At 36.5% G+C, this 16333-nt stretch overlaps 1 protein-coding gene across 1 annotated transcript in view; it reads right to left on the reverse strand.

The window, feature by feature from the left end:
* The window catches only part of FOLH1 (folate hydrolase 1), a 65301-nt gene that overhangs the window by 41032 nt on the left and 7936 nt on the right, over positions 1-16333 (reverse strand). The window contains exons 3-4 of the mRNA XM_090267799.1: positions 11274-11460; positions 5478-5579 (exon numbers count right to left, since the gene is read on the reverse strand). Of these exons, the coding sequence (XP_090123925.1) occupies positions 5478-5579; positions 11274-11460 (289 nt within the window). The remainder of the gene's footprint in view (positions 1-5477; positions 5580-11273; positions 11461-16333) is intronic.

A 16333-nucleotide genomic window follows, 5' to 3' on the forward strand; every position in this document is an offset into this window, starting at 1 on the left:
TTCTGGCATCCCTATGGTTCAGATGTTTGCACATTTCAAGTTGTCCCAGAAGTTCCCAAGCCTCTCCTCATTTTTTTCAGTTCTTGTTTCCTCATTCTATACTGATTGGCTGTTTTTTTCTTCCTTATGTTCCAAATCATTGAATTGAATCCTGGTTTCCTTCCCTTCACCACTGGTTTTGTGTGGATTTTCCTTTGTTTCATTTAGCATAGCTTTCACTTCTTCCCTTATGCGTTTGCCATACTTAAGCATATCTTTCAAGTCCATGAGCATCTTTATCATCAGTGTTTTGAATTCTGCATCTGTTAGGTTGGCTATCTCCTTGTTTGTTAGGTTGGCTATCCCCTCGTTGCTTAGTTCTCCCACTGGAACCTTGATCCATTTTCTCTTTTGAGCCATACTTCTCTGTCCCCTAAACTTGACAGGCTCCTGTGTTTGTTTGCCTCTATGTCTTAGGTAGAGCTGTTGCACCTATTACATTGTAAGGGGCAGAGCCTTAGATATTCATCAGTACAGGGTGACCCATTTCACCATGTTGTGGCGCTGTATATGGGGGACAGATCCGAGAGGGAACAATGCCTCTTGCTCAGCACTCGCCCCTTTTCCAGGCACCTCTCCCACTTCTGTAAAGGACTGGCGCCTTTCTAGCTGTTGCCCTGGCCGTCATTTCCAGCGTGGGTGGGTCTGTGGATGTCCTAGGTCTGTGGGGGCCCTTTAAACAAGCGGAGTCTGCTGAGAGGTTGGCAATTTCTTCCTCCACCCCAATCCCCACTGGTTTGCACAGTCAGAAGCAATGAGGCTTTATTTTCCCCGGTGCTGGGACTGTGTGCTGTGAGGTCTGGTCTGATGCTGGGAGTGCTCCCCAGGTGTCTCTCCCAATTTTTTAAAATGTGTGACTGTGCTTTCCACTGGACTGCCACTGCCACTTCTACTTCTGCTGCCACCACCACATCTCATCCTCTCTGCCCCGGCTCCACCCCTCTTCACTGTCTGGATGAGTATTTCTTCTTCATATCTTTGTTTGTTGGACTTCCATGCAGCTCGATTTCCTGGAACTTCTGGTCATCTCTAGTTTTGAGGTAGTTATATTTCTTCTTAGCTGTGGAGAGAGATGCAGCATGTCTGTCTAGGTTGCCATCTTGGCCAGAAGTCCCTTGATTTGCCAAATCATTTGTTACCCAGCTGTTAGAATCTTTCACTATCATCTCTTTGATTTTTTACAACTCAGAAATAAGCTTTATATTGTTTGAGGGTGGATGGGTGATGCCTGTCATTCATAAAGTAAGAGAAAAAATGACTATATATAAGGAGGTGGGGACAGACTACGAGCAGGGCCTCACCACAGGCTAGTTCTCAGTTCCATTAGAGAAGACACTGAGAAATAGATGATGCAACTCATCTCTTTAAATTGGTCATACCTGCCTCTAAAAAGTCTTCATACATCCTAGCTTGAAGCCCCTATCCTGGATGATTTTTAACATCCTATAGTTTTATTTTGGTTATTGTTTCCTTCTTTAATTACATTTCTCATAACATGTGCACAACAAATTTATAACAGATACTAAAATAAAGTTGTCTCCAAACTGATTCTAAGATTTGACAAATTTATTAAAGTTATATTATTTTATTATGTTTCCAGCAGTGTTCTAGGAATTATTAATATACCAAATCCTTGTCCTTGAAGAAACTTATATTCATGTGGAAAGCAGAGACATGATAATAAGCAATAAATTTAATAACTAAGTAAATTACAGAGTATATTAAAAAGGTGGTAAGTGCTGTAGAAAAATTTTTTAAAAGATTAAATAGAGTAGGCAAACAGTGAACTGGTACTCAGATGGGACAATTTTAAATAAGAAGATGAAAGTCTAGTGAGAAGGTGACATTTGAATATTTGCTTCAGTGAAAGGATTACTTTTAGCTGTTTTACCTCTTCCTAAAACCAATGCAATGTTAATGCACTATTAATTGTAGTACTGTATGTCTGATTTATCATTTTTTTTAGTGTATTGATTTGAGAGAGAGAGGAAGAGAGCGAGAGAAAGAGAATTTGTTGTTCCACTTATTTATGCATTTATTGGCTGATTCTTGTATGTGCCCTGACCAGGGATGAAACCTGCAACCTTGGCGAATCCAGACAATGCTCTAACCATCAGAGTTAATTGGTCAGGGATGTCTTATTTAAAATTGTTAACCCACTTTGGAGTTCACTCTTACTGTAACTGTGAATACATAGTAATTAACCAATTTTATTTCAGTAATTTAAAAAAAAGATTTTATTTATTTATTTATAGAGAGTGGCAGGGAATGAGAGAAGGTTAGAAACACCAATGTGTGGTTGTCTCTCACACACCCCCAACCGGGGACCTGGCCCACAACCCAGGCATGTGCCCTGACCAGGAATCGAACCTCCAACCTTTTGGTTCACAGGCTGGTGCTCAATCCACTGAGCCACACCAGTCAGGGCTCAGTAAATTTTGTTTTAGTGTAAGTGTCTTACTTGAAATGTATCCCTATTTAGTATCACTGACTTCAGAGAGACTACTTTAAATGTCTGTAAATTTTAGCTATCTTTTGATAAATCTGTAATCCTCACAAAAATAATTATAATAGAAAAGGGACTGAAGAAGACATTAGTTTTAAATTTTGAAAATGAAAACAAATGTGATGGATACATAAGTCACTGTGAATTAGAAAAAAGCTTTGTTTTCAGACAATGACATTGTAAAATTTATACTGTCCATTGTTCTCTGACTAGGAATTAATACAATCTTGCACTGTTGGCCTAGAATTTTCTATTTCTTTCATGCTTCCATCTTCCTGCTCTTGTCAATAGAGACAGAATTGAGAGGCAAGACCAATGGTTATTAAAGCATAGTTTTTGAACCCTCAGAATCAACAGCTCCTGGGAGCTTGTTGGAAAAAAACTCTCAGCCTTCACTTATCACCTATGGAAACTCAGGGGGCAGGGACTAGAAGTTGGGTTTTACAAAACCTCTAGATTATTTTGATACATGCTGAAGTTTGAGATCCCTAGATTAGACTATATTTTATGGACATTGTCAAGTTGCTATTTTCTAATAAGTTAAAGCAAAACCCAGTATGTCACACTCCAGAGGATTCAGATGAAGACTGAAAAATTACTTACAGTGAAATACCTTAATCATACATACAGACATGCAAAATTAAAGAAAATTAACACTCCACTGGCTGGGTTACAGGTGATCCAGTGAAGCATGCCAACCAGCAAACTCATCTAATATTTGAACACAGACAAAAGTCCCATGCAGAATCACATGCTTTTTCTATCTTCCCATTAATCTGAAATTAAGTCCACTTGAAAAATATAAGTTATGAGTAGAATAGAATAATTCTATCAAAGTTCAAAAACTATTTGGGGAATTTTACTCCCCAAATAGTTTTTACTCCCAAACAAATGTGGGTATAATTTTCTCCTTATTATATTCTATCTTCCCATCCAGAAATATAATCTGTTTCTTTATACATAATATTATCACTGCTCAATAAATTTCATTGCTCTTCACTAGTTCACATTCATTTAACTCTAAAATTTGTAAAGTGTATTTTATACTTCATGGCTATTTTATTTAATTTATTTTTATGTCTATTTTAAATTAAATTTATCTTCTCTGCTATTATATATTATTTGTGTGTACATACACACACACACACAGACATACACACACACATATATTTGACTCCAATCTGGTAATAGTAATGCTATTTTTATAATAAAGATGTGTTAGTGTTCTTCTATATGTATTCTGCTTATATAGACATATCGCTATAAATACTGAAGGAGGGAACTAATAAAGAAGATTCAAAGTATATAATCATAAAGATATCAGACAATATAAAAATTAAATATTAATTTTAAATAAAAGGCAACATAGGTAATGAAAAAATAGGTAAAACCTACAGGATATTTGCAATATTTAAACTAATATGAGAAAATAACTAAAAAATTTAAGAAACAATATTCCTGATTGTTATATTCTTCATATCTTTCTCATTCAATTATAAAATTATTAAATAACTGCAAACATTTTTATGTGCTAATTTTAGGGAGAGTTTTTCTAATATAATATTATTAAGTATAATGTTAATTATTCATTTTATATAACCAATAAAAATAATCTTCTAAATTTGTGACACTTTAAAATTATAAATAAGTTAATCAATCAAACACATTTGAAAATAAAAAATAATATATTGTTTTACCTTACTAAAAAATATGGCATTGCCTGATATTAAATCATTTGAATATAAATCCTAATGATATCAATTTAATCTTAAATGCAATTTTTTTTTTACCCAGGATGTTTCCAGTAATAGACCAAGCCCTTACTTCTCTATTGAGTGATACTTCAATATACCCAACTATCAGTTATCAACTTCTTGTGAATATAGACTAGGAACCTCAAACTCAATATGTCCAAAATGAATTTACTTCTTGTTAAATATTATAGGAGGAGAGAGAACTTGTAAGAAGATACTAATAAATTATATTCAACACTTTCAAATTTAGTTTTCTTATTAAAAAAACAAAATACTGTGCAAGAATCAGGAGTGATTATAAATTGTTAGATGATTGTTATGCACAGTGCTTTACTGAGTAAATCACATAAAACTTTCTAAAATGGACATTCATTTTCTTCATTTGAAAATGGTAACAATACTATTATTCAAATTTTTTGAAAATTAATCAGTGCTATACAATAGTAAGACATGAAGTATTTTCACACAATGGAAATTACTTGACAATAAAAATGAACACACTTCTGATAAAGGCTAAAACATGAATTGCATGGACTGCTTAGTAAAAGAAACTAGACACAACATATAGACTATTAACATTACTTCCAAAAGTACCGTTATGCCTCTTCTCAATCAGTTCCACACATCCCAGACAGCTATTCTTCTGATTTTTTTTTTTGCCATCATTGAGTAGTTTTGCCACTATTGATTGTATAGCATGTAATCATTTGTGTCTAGTTTCTTTTACTAAGCAGTCCATGAGATTCATGTTTTAGCCTTTATCAGAAGTGTGTTCATTTTTATTGTCAAGTAATTTCCATTGTGTGAAAATACTGCATGTCTTACTATTGTATAGCACTGATTAATTTTCAAAGAATTTGAATAATAGCATATGTTGATGGGGTTTGAATTGCACAGGTATATATGCATTTGTCAAAGGTCAATAAATGTACATTTTGGATTTATGCATCTCATTGCAGTAAATCCTATCTTAAACTATAAACACAAAGTAATAAACATTTCTTTTTCTAACTCAGAAATTCTAGTTCCTTAAATGTGAAAAAGGGTGAATTTGACTTGTATAAAAAAACCTTTTACTATCCCCTTAATTATCACCTGGATGTATGAGGCTTAATTATTGCCTGGATGAATGAGGGGATTCCGATTGTTATTTTTACTTTATTGCATTGGATTTTTACCTCTGGTATTCCTTGTGGAGAGTAAGCACTAAAAGGTGGCACAATATCTGAAACGTTTTCATATCCTAGAGGAGGTGGTTCAGATAATGATGTGTTGTAAATCTAGAGAAACAAAATACAAAAACCAAAAGTAAATCAGATAAAGTTTGATTACTAAAATCAAATAAGGAAAACTGTACTATCTTTTTTGTCAGTATTCTGAGAATACATACCAAATACCTTGCACTATGCTAGAAGCTAGGAGGCTTTTGTGAGATGAATAAATTATAGACCCTTAGAGGATCTATAAATACCAGCTTTTGATTTAGGAGAAAAATTTTACTCCACAAATGAAAAGTAACATTGTACAATAATCATAGTCATTTACGACAATGCAAAGATAATTACTTAGGAACAAATTAAATGTTAAATTCACTTTAATAAAAAATTGTATTTTGGGGGAATCCATATCTGATAGAATATAGAGATATAAATAACAGTCACTCTGAAAAAAACTAAAAACACTAATCCAAATATGAAATATTACCTTTTTAAGTGTATCACTAAACTGGAAAACAAAAGGTTAGGAAAGTATCAGAATCCCCCAAAATAATATGAAAGCAGGAATTCTGAGACGAGCACTAAGGTCTGTCTTTCCTTTAGCTGGAGCTGTCAAAGCCTGGGACTCCCTGGGAGAGGCAAAGGGGTTAAAAGACAAGTCCAGAGACCATCCACATAACAGAGCCTAACAGAACTCTATGTAAAAGCTGGGTCTTCAAAAACAACAATCTTTAGGGTTAAGAACAAACTAGAAATAAATCTGTCTTACAAAAAGTGATGGCTTGTGGTAGAGGGGAAAAAATTACCTCAGGGAATTCATAATTCTATAATTATGTAATTACTGGCATACAGTACTTAGGTTACTTTACCTTCTTATTAATAATTTTTACTCTTTCTTTTCTTCCCTTAAAGGTTCTTTTTCTCCTCTTTTTGTTTTTTTGATTGGGTAATTTTATAGTTTTATTTCATTTGGAAGTTTGGAAACTAAAAAAAATTTGATTCCTACTTAACCAAGTTACAGCAAATATCAAAAGTAATGATGAAACATTAAAAACATTCCCCTCAAGTCAAGGATATCTGCTGTCACCACTTCTCAACATCACGCCAGTACAGTAGTAGAAGGGTGATGGGAGTTGGAGAGTGAATCTGGGCTGACATTATATAATACTAACTGAGGCTGACAGAACCTAACATGAAACTAAATCAACTACTGCCCTCCAGAAATCCTCACATCTTCCATATTTACCATAATTTTTCTGAGATTCACACAGGGTGCAAACTCATCTGAATCACTGGGAAAGATTATTTTTAAATGTACTAAAGTGCCATAAAAATCCATCTAGAAATGAAGTCAATACATCAGCAAGTCTTTCAGCCAAGGGAATATTCAAGCTTGTCTTGCTTGATTTGCCTTTATACTAATCTTCAATTTTATAGCACTACTGAGCAAGTTGCCCTGGCTGGTTTAGCTCAGTGGATTGAGCGTCGGCCTGCGAGCTAAGTGTCGCTGGTTCGATCTTCCAGTCAGGGTACATCAGAGAAGGAAAACTCTGACTCCAAAAAACCTCCGCTGCCTTGCGGCATACCTCTTCAGGGGAAAGGCTAAGGGAGTAAACCCCGACAGAAAATCCGGAGCCGGAGTCCCTAAGGCGGTTTGACGTTGTAGTCAACACCGGCAACTCCTGCGGCGCACCTGAACCCAAGCTGTATCGACTCCGTCTTTCCCTTGGACCCTTCAGCTGCGAAGAGAGGGGGGGTCTGCTGCATGGGCAACAGCAGACCCTCCATATTACCCTGCCCAGGCTCTGTAGCTTCAGCGTCATCGCAAGATGTCGATTCAACACGGGAGGAGACAGATACCATGTCACTCCCGAGTCGGACTGCACAGCCATTCTTGGCGGTGCAGATAGACTCTGAAGAAGCTACACCATCGTCTCTCGAGACGGACGGCTGCCGACGACTGAGCAAGTAGATTCTAAAGCGAGTTTATGAGTTATTCTAACAACTGGCAAAAGCTTTTTAAGGTCAAGGAAATAACTTTCTTGAATGACTTTTCAGAGGTAGGCTATATACCAGTGAACATTACTCACTTTCCAAATTCACTAATATAGATTCAAATTAGGTATTCTGAGCAGAAATAAACCAATTTTAGCTTAAAAATTTCTACATGCTTGTTATGACAAAAAAAATTCAATATATAGTTTAATCTATATAGCATGTTATCTCTACATAAACAAAGGTAAAAACACATGTCTGTATATATTTAAAATATTTCTGGAATCTATAAAACACTAATATCTGTTGCCTTTGAGAGGTGGAACTTGTCTGTGTTGCACAGGAAAATAAAAGTTTTCAGTTTACCACATATTTCAGCTATGAATAGTCACAATAATTAAACTGCACTAGGAAATGAGGAGGCAGTAAGAGAGCATTTGTATAATAGTTAGGACAGAGTGATCAGAATGGAGCTGGACTGTCAGAATGTCAAAAAATGATGCCTAAATCTGAAACACAAGCAATACTAAGCATGCTATTTAAGGAAACAGAGCTAAATATCAAAAGGAACAGTTCACAGTTGAATAGTGATTGCCTCAGGGAAGGGGAAACTAGTTAGGAGGCAAGACACTTTGGAGAGCCATATGATTCTTTATATACAGGTGTAACTTGGATTAAAATATAAATGAATATAAACTAGTGATGTAACTTAAAAATATTAAGAAGCTTTAGGCAACTAACACCATTCAGGAAACTCTCCAAAATGAAACTTCTACATGATATGTTTATATTATGTAACAGGCTTTAGGAATTTCATAGATACTTGTAATAGCAAAAATAACAAAATGGAGTAACAAAAGCAAAGATACAGGCAAAATTGGGAGTTTAAGAAGGAAAAAGAGACTGAAAGTTTTCTATTTTCCTGAGTGTACACAGACAATCCCCAAATTTGGTAGATCAAAACAGGTTTAAGCATGTGTATATTTTTAACATTATCAGTATTGATCAAGCTTGACCACTGAAAAATATGGATGGACATACTTGAAGCTATACACAATTTAGAGGCCCTAGCCAAGAAAAAGACTAGAGGAAGCTATCTAGATAGAAGGAGTCTGTTTTAGGTATGGTAGCTCTAAAAATAAGATCTGCTAACTAGCAATAAAAATGAGTTCTGAGTTTTCATACTGAATACATTTCACACTAAGAAATACCTCAATTACTTGTATTGTCTTCTCCTTAAGTATGTGCCCTATCTTGGAAACAAGATGGTAAGTTTTTTAGACTAGAACTTCTGATCAAGACTGAGGTGTAGGTAGATACACCTTCCCTCCTTGTGCAACCACAGAAAGAATTACAACTAGACCTCAAAACAAATAACACCTAGAACTCTCAGAAAATTGAGCTGTCTGGAAGTCTGACAACCAGGATTTAAAGAAGCCACATTCATCCAGATGGGTAGGAAGAGCAGAAACATGCAGAGAGGCAGTGGTGGCAGAAAGGGCAGTCCCACATTTATGTGTAGTGAATAAAAATAGGGAGGGATACCTTGGGAGCGAGCAATCCCAGCCCCAGACCAGACTTCACAGTTCAGGATTCTAGTGCCCAGAAGATAAATCCCCATAACTTCTGACTGTAAAAACCAGGGGCATTGTGGCAGCAGAAGAAACTTCTGGATTTTCAGGACACTCCAGTTAAAGGACCACATAGGCTTAAAACATATGCAGACCTACCCCCCTGGGATTCAGCATCAGGACAATAGCTGTAAGTCTGCCAGTCACAATGAGTGAGTGCCAGGCAAACCTCTAGAAGCCAGGCAGCAGCAATATCCCTTCTCTGAGCCCTCCCCCAACATAGAACCATAGAGTGGTGAAGCAGGTGCCCCACCCTGGTAATTACCTAAGGCTCTGCCCCACACAATTTACAGGTGCCTTTTCTACAATAGGCTATGCTACTATAATAGGGAGTCAAAGCAGCTCTAATACACAGAAACAACCACAACAAAGCTGCCAACTTGAGGAGACAAAGAAATATGGCTCAAATGAAAGAACAGAACAAAATCTCAGAAAAAGGATTAAACAAAACAGAAATAACCAACCTATCAGACACAGGGTTCAAAACGCTGGTGAGCAGGATGCTCAAAGAACTCACTGAGTAAGGCAACAACATAAAAAATACCCAGGAAGAGATGAAGTTTACACTAAGTAAAATAAAAAAAATCTACAGGGAATGAACAGTGGAGGGGATGAATCCAGGATTCAAATAAATGATTTTGAACATAAGGAAGAAATAAGCTTTCAACCAGAAGAGTAAGAATAAAAAAGAATTAAAAAAAAAAGAGAACCATATAAAGAGCCTCTGAGACATCTCCAAATGTACCAACATCCAAATCATAGGGATGCAAGAAGAGGAGGAAGAGCAAAAAAGTGAAAACCTATTTGAAAAAATAATAAAAGAAAACTTCCCTAATTTGGAGAAGGAAACAGACATACAAGTCCAGGAAGTACAGAGAGTCCCAAACAAGTTAGACCCAAAAAGGACCACTCCAAGACACATCATATTAAAATACCAAAGGTTAAAGATAAAGAGAGAACCTTAAAAGCAGCAAGAGATAAGCAGAGAGTTACCTGCAAAGAAGTTCCCATAATATTATCAACTGATTTCTCAAAAGAAACTTTGCAGGCAAGAAGTATTCAAAGTGATGATAAGCAAGGACTTACAACCTAGATTTCTCTATCCAGCAAAGCTATCACTTAGAATAGAAGGGCAGATAACATGCTTTCCAGGCAAAGTAAAGCTAAAGGAATTCAGCATCACCAGACCATTGTTATATGAAATGTTAAAGGGACTTACTTAAGAAAAAGACGTTCAAAATTATGAACATTAAAATGGCAACAAATTCACAACTATTAACAAATGAATTTTTTTTAAAAACTAAGCAAACAACCAGAACAAAAACATAATCATAGGTATGGAGCTCATGTGTAGGGTTATCAGCTGGGAGGGGAAGAGGGATAATGTAGGGAAAAGTGCAGGGATTAAGAAGCATGATTTGCAGGTACAAAATAGATAGCAGGATCTTAAGAATAGCATAGGAAATGGAGAAACTGATGAATTTATATGTGTGACAGGTGGAAATGAACTAAGGGGGCAGATTTTGGAGGGAATGTGGGTGGGTACTGGGAGGAAGGGACAAGGGAGGAAAATTGGGACAACTATAATAGTATAATCAATAAAATATATTTTTAAAAATTTTAGACTAAATATCTTTCTATATATAGACTTTCTCTCCAAAAAATTTTTTCCTCCGAATGCTCACACTGAGCTCTGGGTACAGAGCTAAACAAACGACCATATGAGACATAATCATTGAAAGCAATAAAAACATGCTGGCTAAAATTGCACACTGGGTTTCTGGATTTCCTAGCAACCCCAAGCCCATGCAGTATCTTTTATAGTCTGAACTTATCAAAAATGTATCTATTTTAGTTGCTTGAAAGCTTATTAATACCCACACTACTAAAAAATAAAGAATAGCAACAGTTATCAAGCATTAATTTCTCAGAATGTTTCCAATATTGCATTAAATTCAAGCACCATAAGGAAGTTGATACTGGTAATAAGATTTTAAAGGCATTATTCAGCAGTTTCAATAATATTGATTTCTGTCAATAATTGGAGAGGTTATAGTGCATTATTTCATAGGAAGTGTTTGAAAAGAATAAATAGGAGAGTTCTTTTTTAATCTTTTTTTTTTTTTTTTACCTCATTTCTATCTTCATCAATTATTGAGATGTAGTTGGGATGACTCTTGTTTGGATAGGACAAAAGGACATCATAATGGGCTAATTCAACAGAATCCAGGCCAAAGTCTTTCCACTGGGATTGAATTTGCTTTGCAAGCTGAAAGTTTTGTTCTGTTCCTGCTAAATGTGGAATCCGTGTAAAATTACTGGAGAACAAAAAATGAAAGTGGTTAGAAATATCAAATCGACAACCAATTAAGGCAGATTTACATAAAATACTTTGAAATGTGGTACATTATAAAAGGAAAACGGTAGTATTATTGCATCAGAGTTCATCCTGGCTGGTGGGACTCAGTGGATTGAGTGCTGGCCTGTGAACCAAAGGGTCGCTAGTTCAATTCCCAGTCAGGGCACATGCCTGGGTTGCGGGCCAGGTCCCCAGTTGGGGACACGTGAAAGGCAACCACACATTGATGTTTCTCTCCCTCTCTTTCTCCCTCCCTTCCCTTCTCTCTAAAAATAAATAAATAAAATCTGCTTTTTGTTTTTGTTTTTTGTTTATTCTTTCCTTTATTTCCCTTTCCTTAGGAGATATATTAGTGAAAATATTGCTACATGGGATATCTGAAATTTTCCTGCCTATTTTTTCCTCTAGGATTTTTATGGTTTCACGGCTTACATATAAGTCTTTGATGCATCTTGAGTTTATTCTGGTGTATGGTGTAAGTTGGTCTAGTTTCATTTTTTTGCATGTTCCTGTCCAGTTCTCCCAACACCATTTGTTGAAGAGGCTCTTTTCACTCCATTTGATGTTCTAAATATGTTCTAAATAAAATCTTTTTAAAAAATAGATTTGTAAAGTACATTTTTAAGTTTCATTCTGTAATATATACTCATTCAAGGGAAAAACTGGAGAAACTGGTTAGTGTAGAGATTGTTATGTACGACTCTGTGGACAGATCCTTGAATAGTAGATCAGGGAAATGTCATATTCTTTTCTTCAGAACCACAACTCTTAGAACTTTCATGGAATTGTCTGTCTTTATTTAACTGTGCAAAATAACTTGAAAGATAAAAATATTTTCATCCAAAGTACAGCTGTGATATGCCAAGAATGACTGATAATTATATTTATTTTTAAATATTGAAAGTTACAGTCAAGTGAGAAACCTTTTGATTAGCAACCATCTGTAAATCAAAGTGTCTTCATTAAGGAATCGTCGTCGTCGGCAGCCGTCCGTCTCGAGAGACGATGGTGTAGCTTCTTAAGAGCCTATCTGCACCGCCGAGAATGGTTGTGCAGTCCGACTCCGGAGTGACTCGGTATCTGTCTCCTCCCGTGTTGAATCGACATCTTGCGATGACGCTGGAGTGTCCTCTCCAGTGAAGCTGAAGCTGAAGCTACAGAGCCTGGGCAGGGTGATATGGAGGGTCTGCTGTTGCCCATGCAGCAGACCCCCCCTCTCTTCGCAGCTGAAGGGTCCAAGGGAAAGACGGAGTCAATACAGCTTGGTTTCAGGTGCGCCGCAGGAGTTGCCGGTGTTGACTACAACGTCAAACCGCCTTAGGGACTCCGGCTCCAGATTTTCTGTCGGGGTTTACTCCCTTAGCCTTTCCCCTGAAGAGGTATGCCGCAAGGCAGCGGAGGTTTTTTGGAGTCAGAGTTTTCCTTCTCTGATGTGCCCTGACTGGAAGATCGAACCAGTGACACTTAGCTCGCAGGCCGACGCTCAATCCACTGAGCCAAACCAGCCAGGGGGCATTAAGGAATAATATGAACATATTTATACAAGCTTAGACTGAATCTCATGTACTCTACCCATCATGCATAGTAATATGTACACTTAAAAATCAATTATGAGAATTAGTTTGACCAGGAATATTTTCTACATATCTTTTTATTTATTGTTTTTTTAGAGAGAGAGGAATGGGGAGGGAGAAGAAGGCAGAGCAAGAGAGGAAAGTCTATTTGTTGTTTCACTTATTCTTGCATTCATGGGTTGATTCTTCTGTGTACCCTGCCTGGGTATTTTCAACTTAAACTTCTTAAAAAGAAAAAGGAAAATTCTAATGTCAAAGCATCATATATCATGTAAAGACATTTGTTTATTTCAAACTCAAGAACTTCTTAACTTCATTAATTTCTGGCTCTAAATATGGAAGTTTTACTAAAATCAACACACTTCTGTCTTTATGGTTATTTTTTAAAAATTAATAGAAAACATTATGATGATGTCAATTTCAAATGTTTAATTCTACTGTTTATCTAAACTTTTTATTTAAAAAATCAATTGCCAAGAAAAATAACTCTCAATTTAAAAAATTCCTGTGATTAATTTTTAAATCCTCACCTGAGGACATGCTCATTGATTTTAGAGAGAGAGGAAGGGAAGGACAGAGGAAGAGAAACATTGATCGTTGCCTCTCACATGCATCCTCACTGAGGACTGAACCTGCAACCTAGTCACGTGCCCTGACTTGAACCCATGACCATTTGGTTTACGAGACATATCTCCAACCAACTGATCCACAACCAGCCAGGGCTCCTGCGATTATTTTTAATAATTATGTTAAAATAATTTAAGTTGTATTTACAAAAATAGTATTAAAATCATCATTCAATACATTTTTAAGGGCTTAACACCTTACATAGGATTTCTAATGTATGTTTTCAAAATATAGTAACAAAAGAACACAATTTTTATTGACTTTACTGGGGTAACATTGGTTCACAAAACCACATAGATTTCAAGTATACAACTCAACAAAACATCATCTACACACTGCATCATGCACCCATCACCCCAAGCAGTCTCTTTCCATCTCTGTTTTCCCTCCCTTTTTCCCACCTCTCCATCTGGCTATCACCACACTCTTCTCTGTGTCTCTGTGTTACAGATATATGATTTTTTAAATTTTTTGTTTGTTTAATCCCTTCATCTTCTTTCATCCAGCCCCCCAACCCTTCTTCCCTCTGACAGTTGTCAGTCTGTTCCTTGTATCCATATGTCTATTTCCATTTTGTTTCTCAGTTTATTTTGTTCATCAAATTTCACACATAAGTAAGATCATATGGCATTTGTCTTTTTCTGACTGGCTTACTTCACTGAGCATAATAATCTCCAAGTTCATCCATGCTGTCGCAAACGGTATAGTATTCCACTGTGTAAATGTACACAGCTTTTTAATCCACTCATCGACTGATGGGCACTTGGGCTATTTCCAGGTCTTGGCTATTGTAAATAATGCTGCAGAGAACATTAGTATTTCAGGTTTCTTCATATATTCCCAGAAGAGGGATCAATGAGTCAAAAGGAAGTCCCATTTTGTTTATTGAATTTATTGGGGTGACATTGGTTAATAAAACTGTATAGATTTCAGGTATACAGTTCTATAATACATCATCTCTATATTGTATTGTGTGTTCATCACCCCAAGTCAAGTCTTCTATCACCATTTATCCACCCTTTATCCTCTTCTACTTCCCTCCATCCCCTTGCCCTCTTATTTTTAATTTTTTGAGGAAACTCCATACTGCTTTCCACAGTGGCTGCATCAGTCTATATTCACACCAGCAGTGCAGAAGGGTTCTCCTTTATCCACATCCTCACCAACACTTGTTTGTTGATTTATTGAAGAAAGATATTCTGAGGCATGAAATGGTACCTCATTATGATTTTAATATGCATCGCTCTGATGATTAGTGACATTGAGCATTTTTCATACGTCAATTACCCATCTGTATGGCTAATTACCTCTTTGGTAAAGTGTCAATTCAGTCCTTTGCTCATTTTTTAACTGGGTTGTCTTCTCAGTGTTGAGTTATACAAGTTCTTTATAAATCTTGGAAATTAACCCCTTATCAGATGCATCATTGGCACATATGTTCTTCCATTATGTGTGTTGCCTTTTCATTTTGTTGATGGTTTCTTTTGCTGTGCAAAAGCTTTTCAGTTTGTTGTAGTCACATTGGTTTAATTTTTTTTCCCTCCATTTCCTTGCCTGATAAGATTTATCTGCAAAAATATTGCTACTAGAAATGTCTGAAACTTTACTGCCTGTGGTTTCTTCTAGAATTTTTATGGTTTTATGACGTACATTTTGAGTTGATTCTTGTGTATGGCATAAGTTAGTAGTCTAGTTTCATTTCCTTCTTTTTTTTTTTGCATACATCTTTCCAATTTTCCCAACACTGTTTATTGAAAAGACTGTCTTTACCCTATTGTATTTCTTGCCTCCTTTAAGAAATATTGACCATAAAAGTGTGGGTTTATTTCTGGGCTCTCTATTCTGTTCCATTGATCTATATGCCCATTCTTGTGCCAGTATCATGCTATTTTTATTACCATGGCCTTGTATTATAGTTTGATAAAAGGTAGTATAATACCTTCAAATTTGTTTTTCTTTCTCAAGATCGCTGAGGCTATTTGGAGTCTTTTGTCCATATAAATTTTTGGATTATTTGTTCTAGATCTGTGATATATGCCATTGGTATTTTAATAGAAATTGTACTGAATCCATAGATTGCTTTGGGTAATGTGGACATTTTAATGTTAATTTTTCCTATCCATGAACACAGTAAATGCTTCTACTTATTTATATCATCCTCGTTTTCCTTCCTCAGTATCTTATAATTTTTCAAGTATAGTTCTTTTACCTCTTTGGTTAAATTTCTAGGTCGTCGTCGTCGGCAGCCGTCCGTCTCGAGAGACGATGGTGTAGCTTCTTAAGAGTCTATCTGCACCGCCGAGAATGGCTGTGCAGTCCGACTCGGGAGTGACATCGTATCTGTCTCCTCCCGTGTTGAATCGACATCTTGCGATGACGCTGAAGCTACAGAGCCTGGGCAGGGTGATATGGAGGGTCTGCTGTTGCCCATGCAGCAGACCCCCCCTCTCTTCGCAGCCGAAGGGTTCAAGGGAAAGACGGAGTCAATACAGCTTGGCTTCAGGTGCGCCGCAGGAGTTACTGGTGTTGACTACAACGTCAAACCGCCTTAGGGACTCCGGCTCCGGATTTTCTGTCAGGGTTTACTCCCTTAGCCTTTCCCCTGAAGAGGTATGCCGCAAGGCAGTGGAG

The sequence above is a fragment of the Furipterus horrens genome, unplaced genomic scaffold (assembly GCF_987537825.1).
Source record: "Furipterus horrens unplaced genomic scaffold, mFurHor1.1.pri manual_scaffold_2, whole genome shotgun sequence".
NCBI classification, from domain to species: domain Eukaryota; kingdom Metazoa; phylum Chordata; class Mammalia; order Chiroptera; family Furipteridae; genus Furipterus; species Furipterus horrens.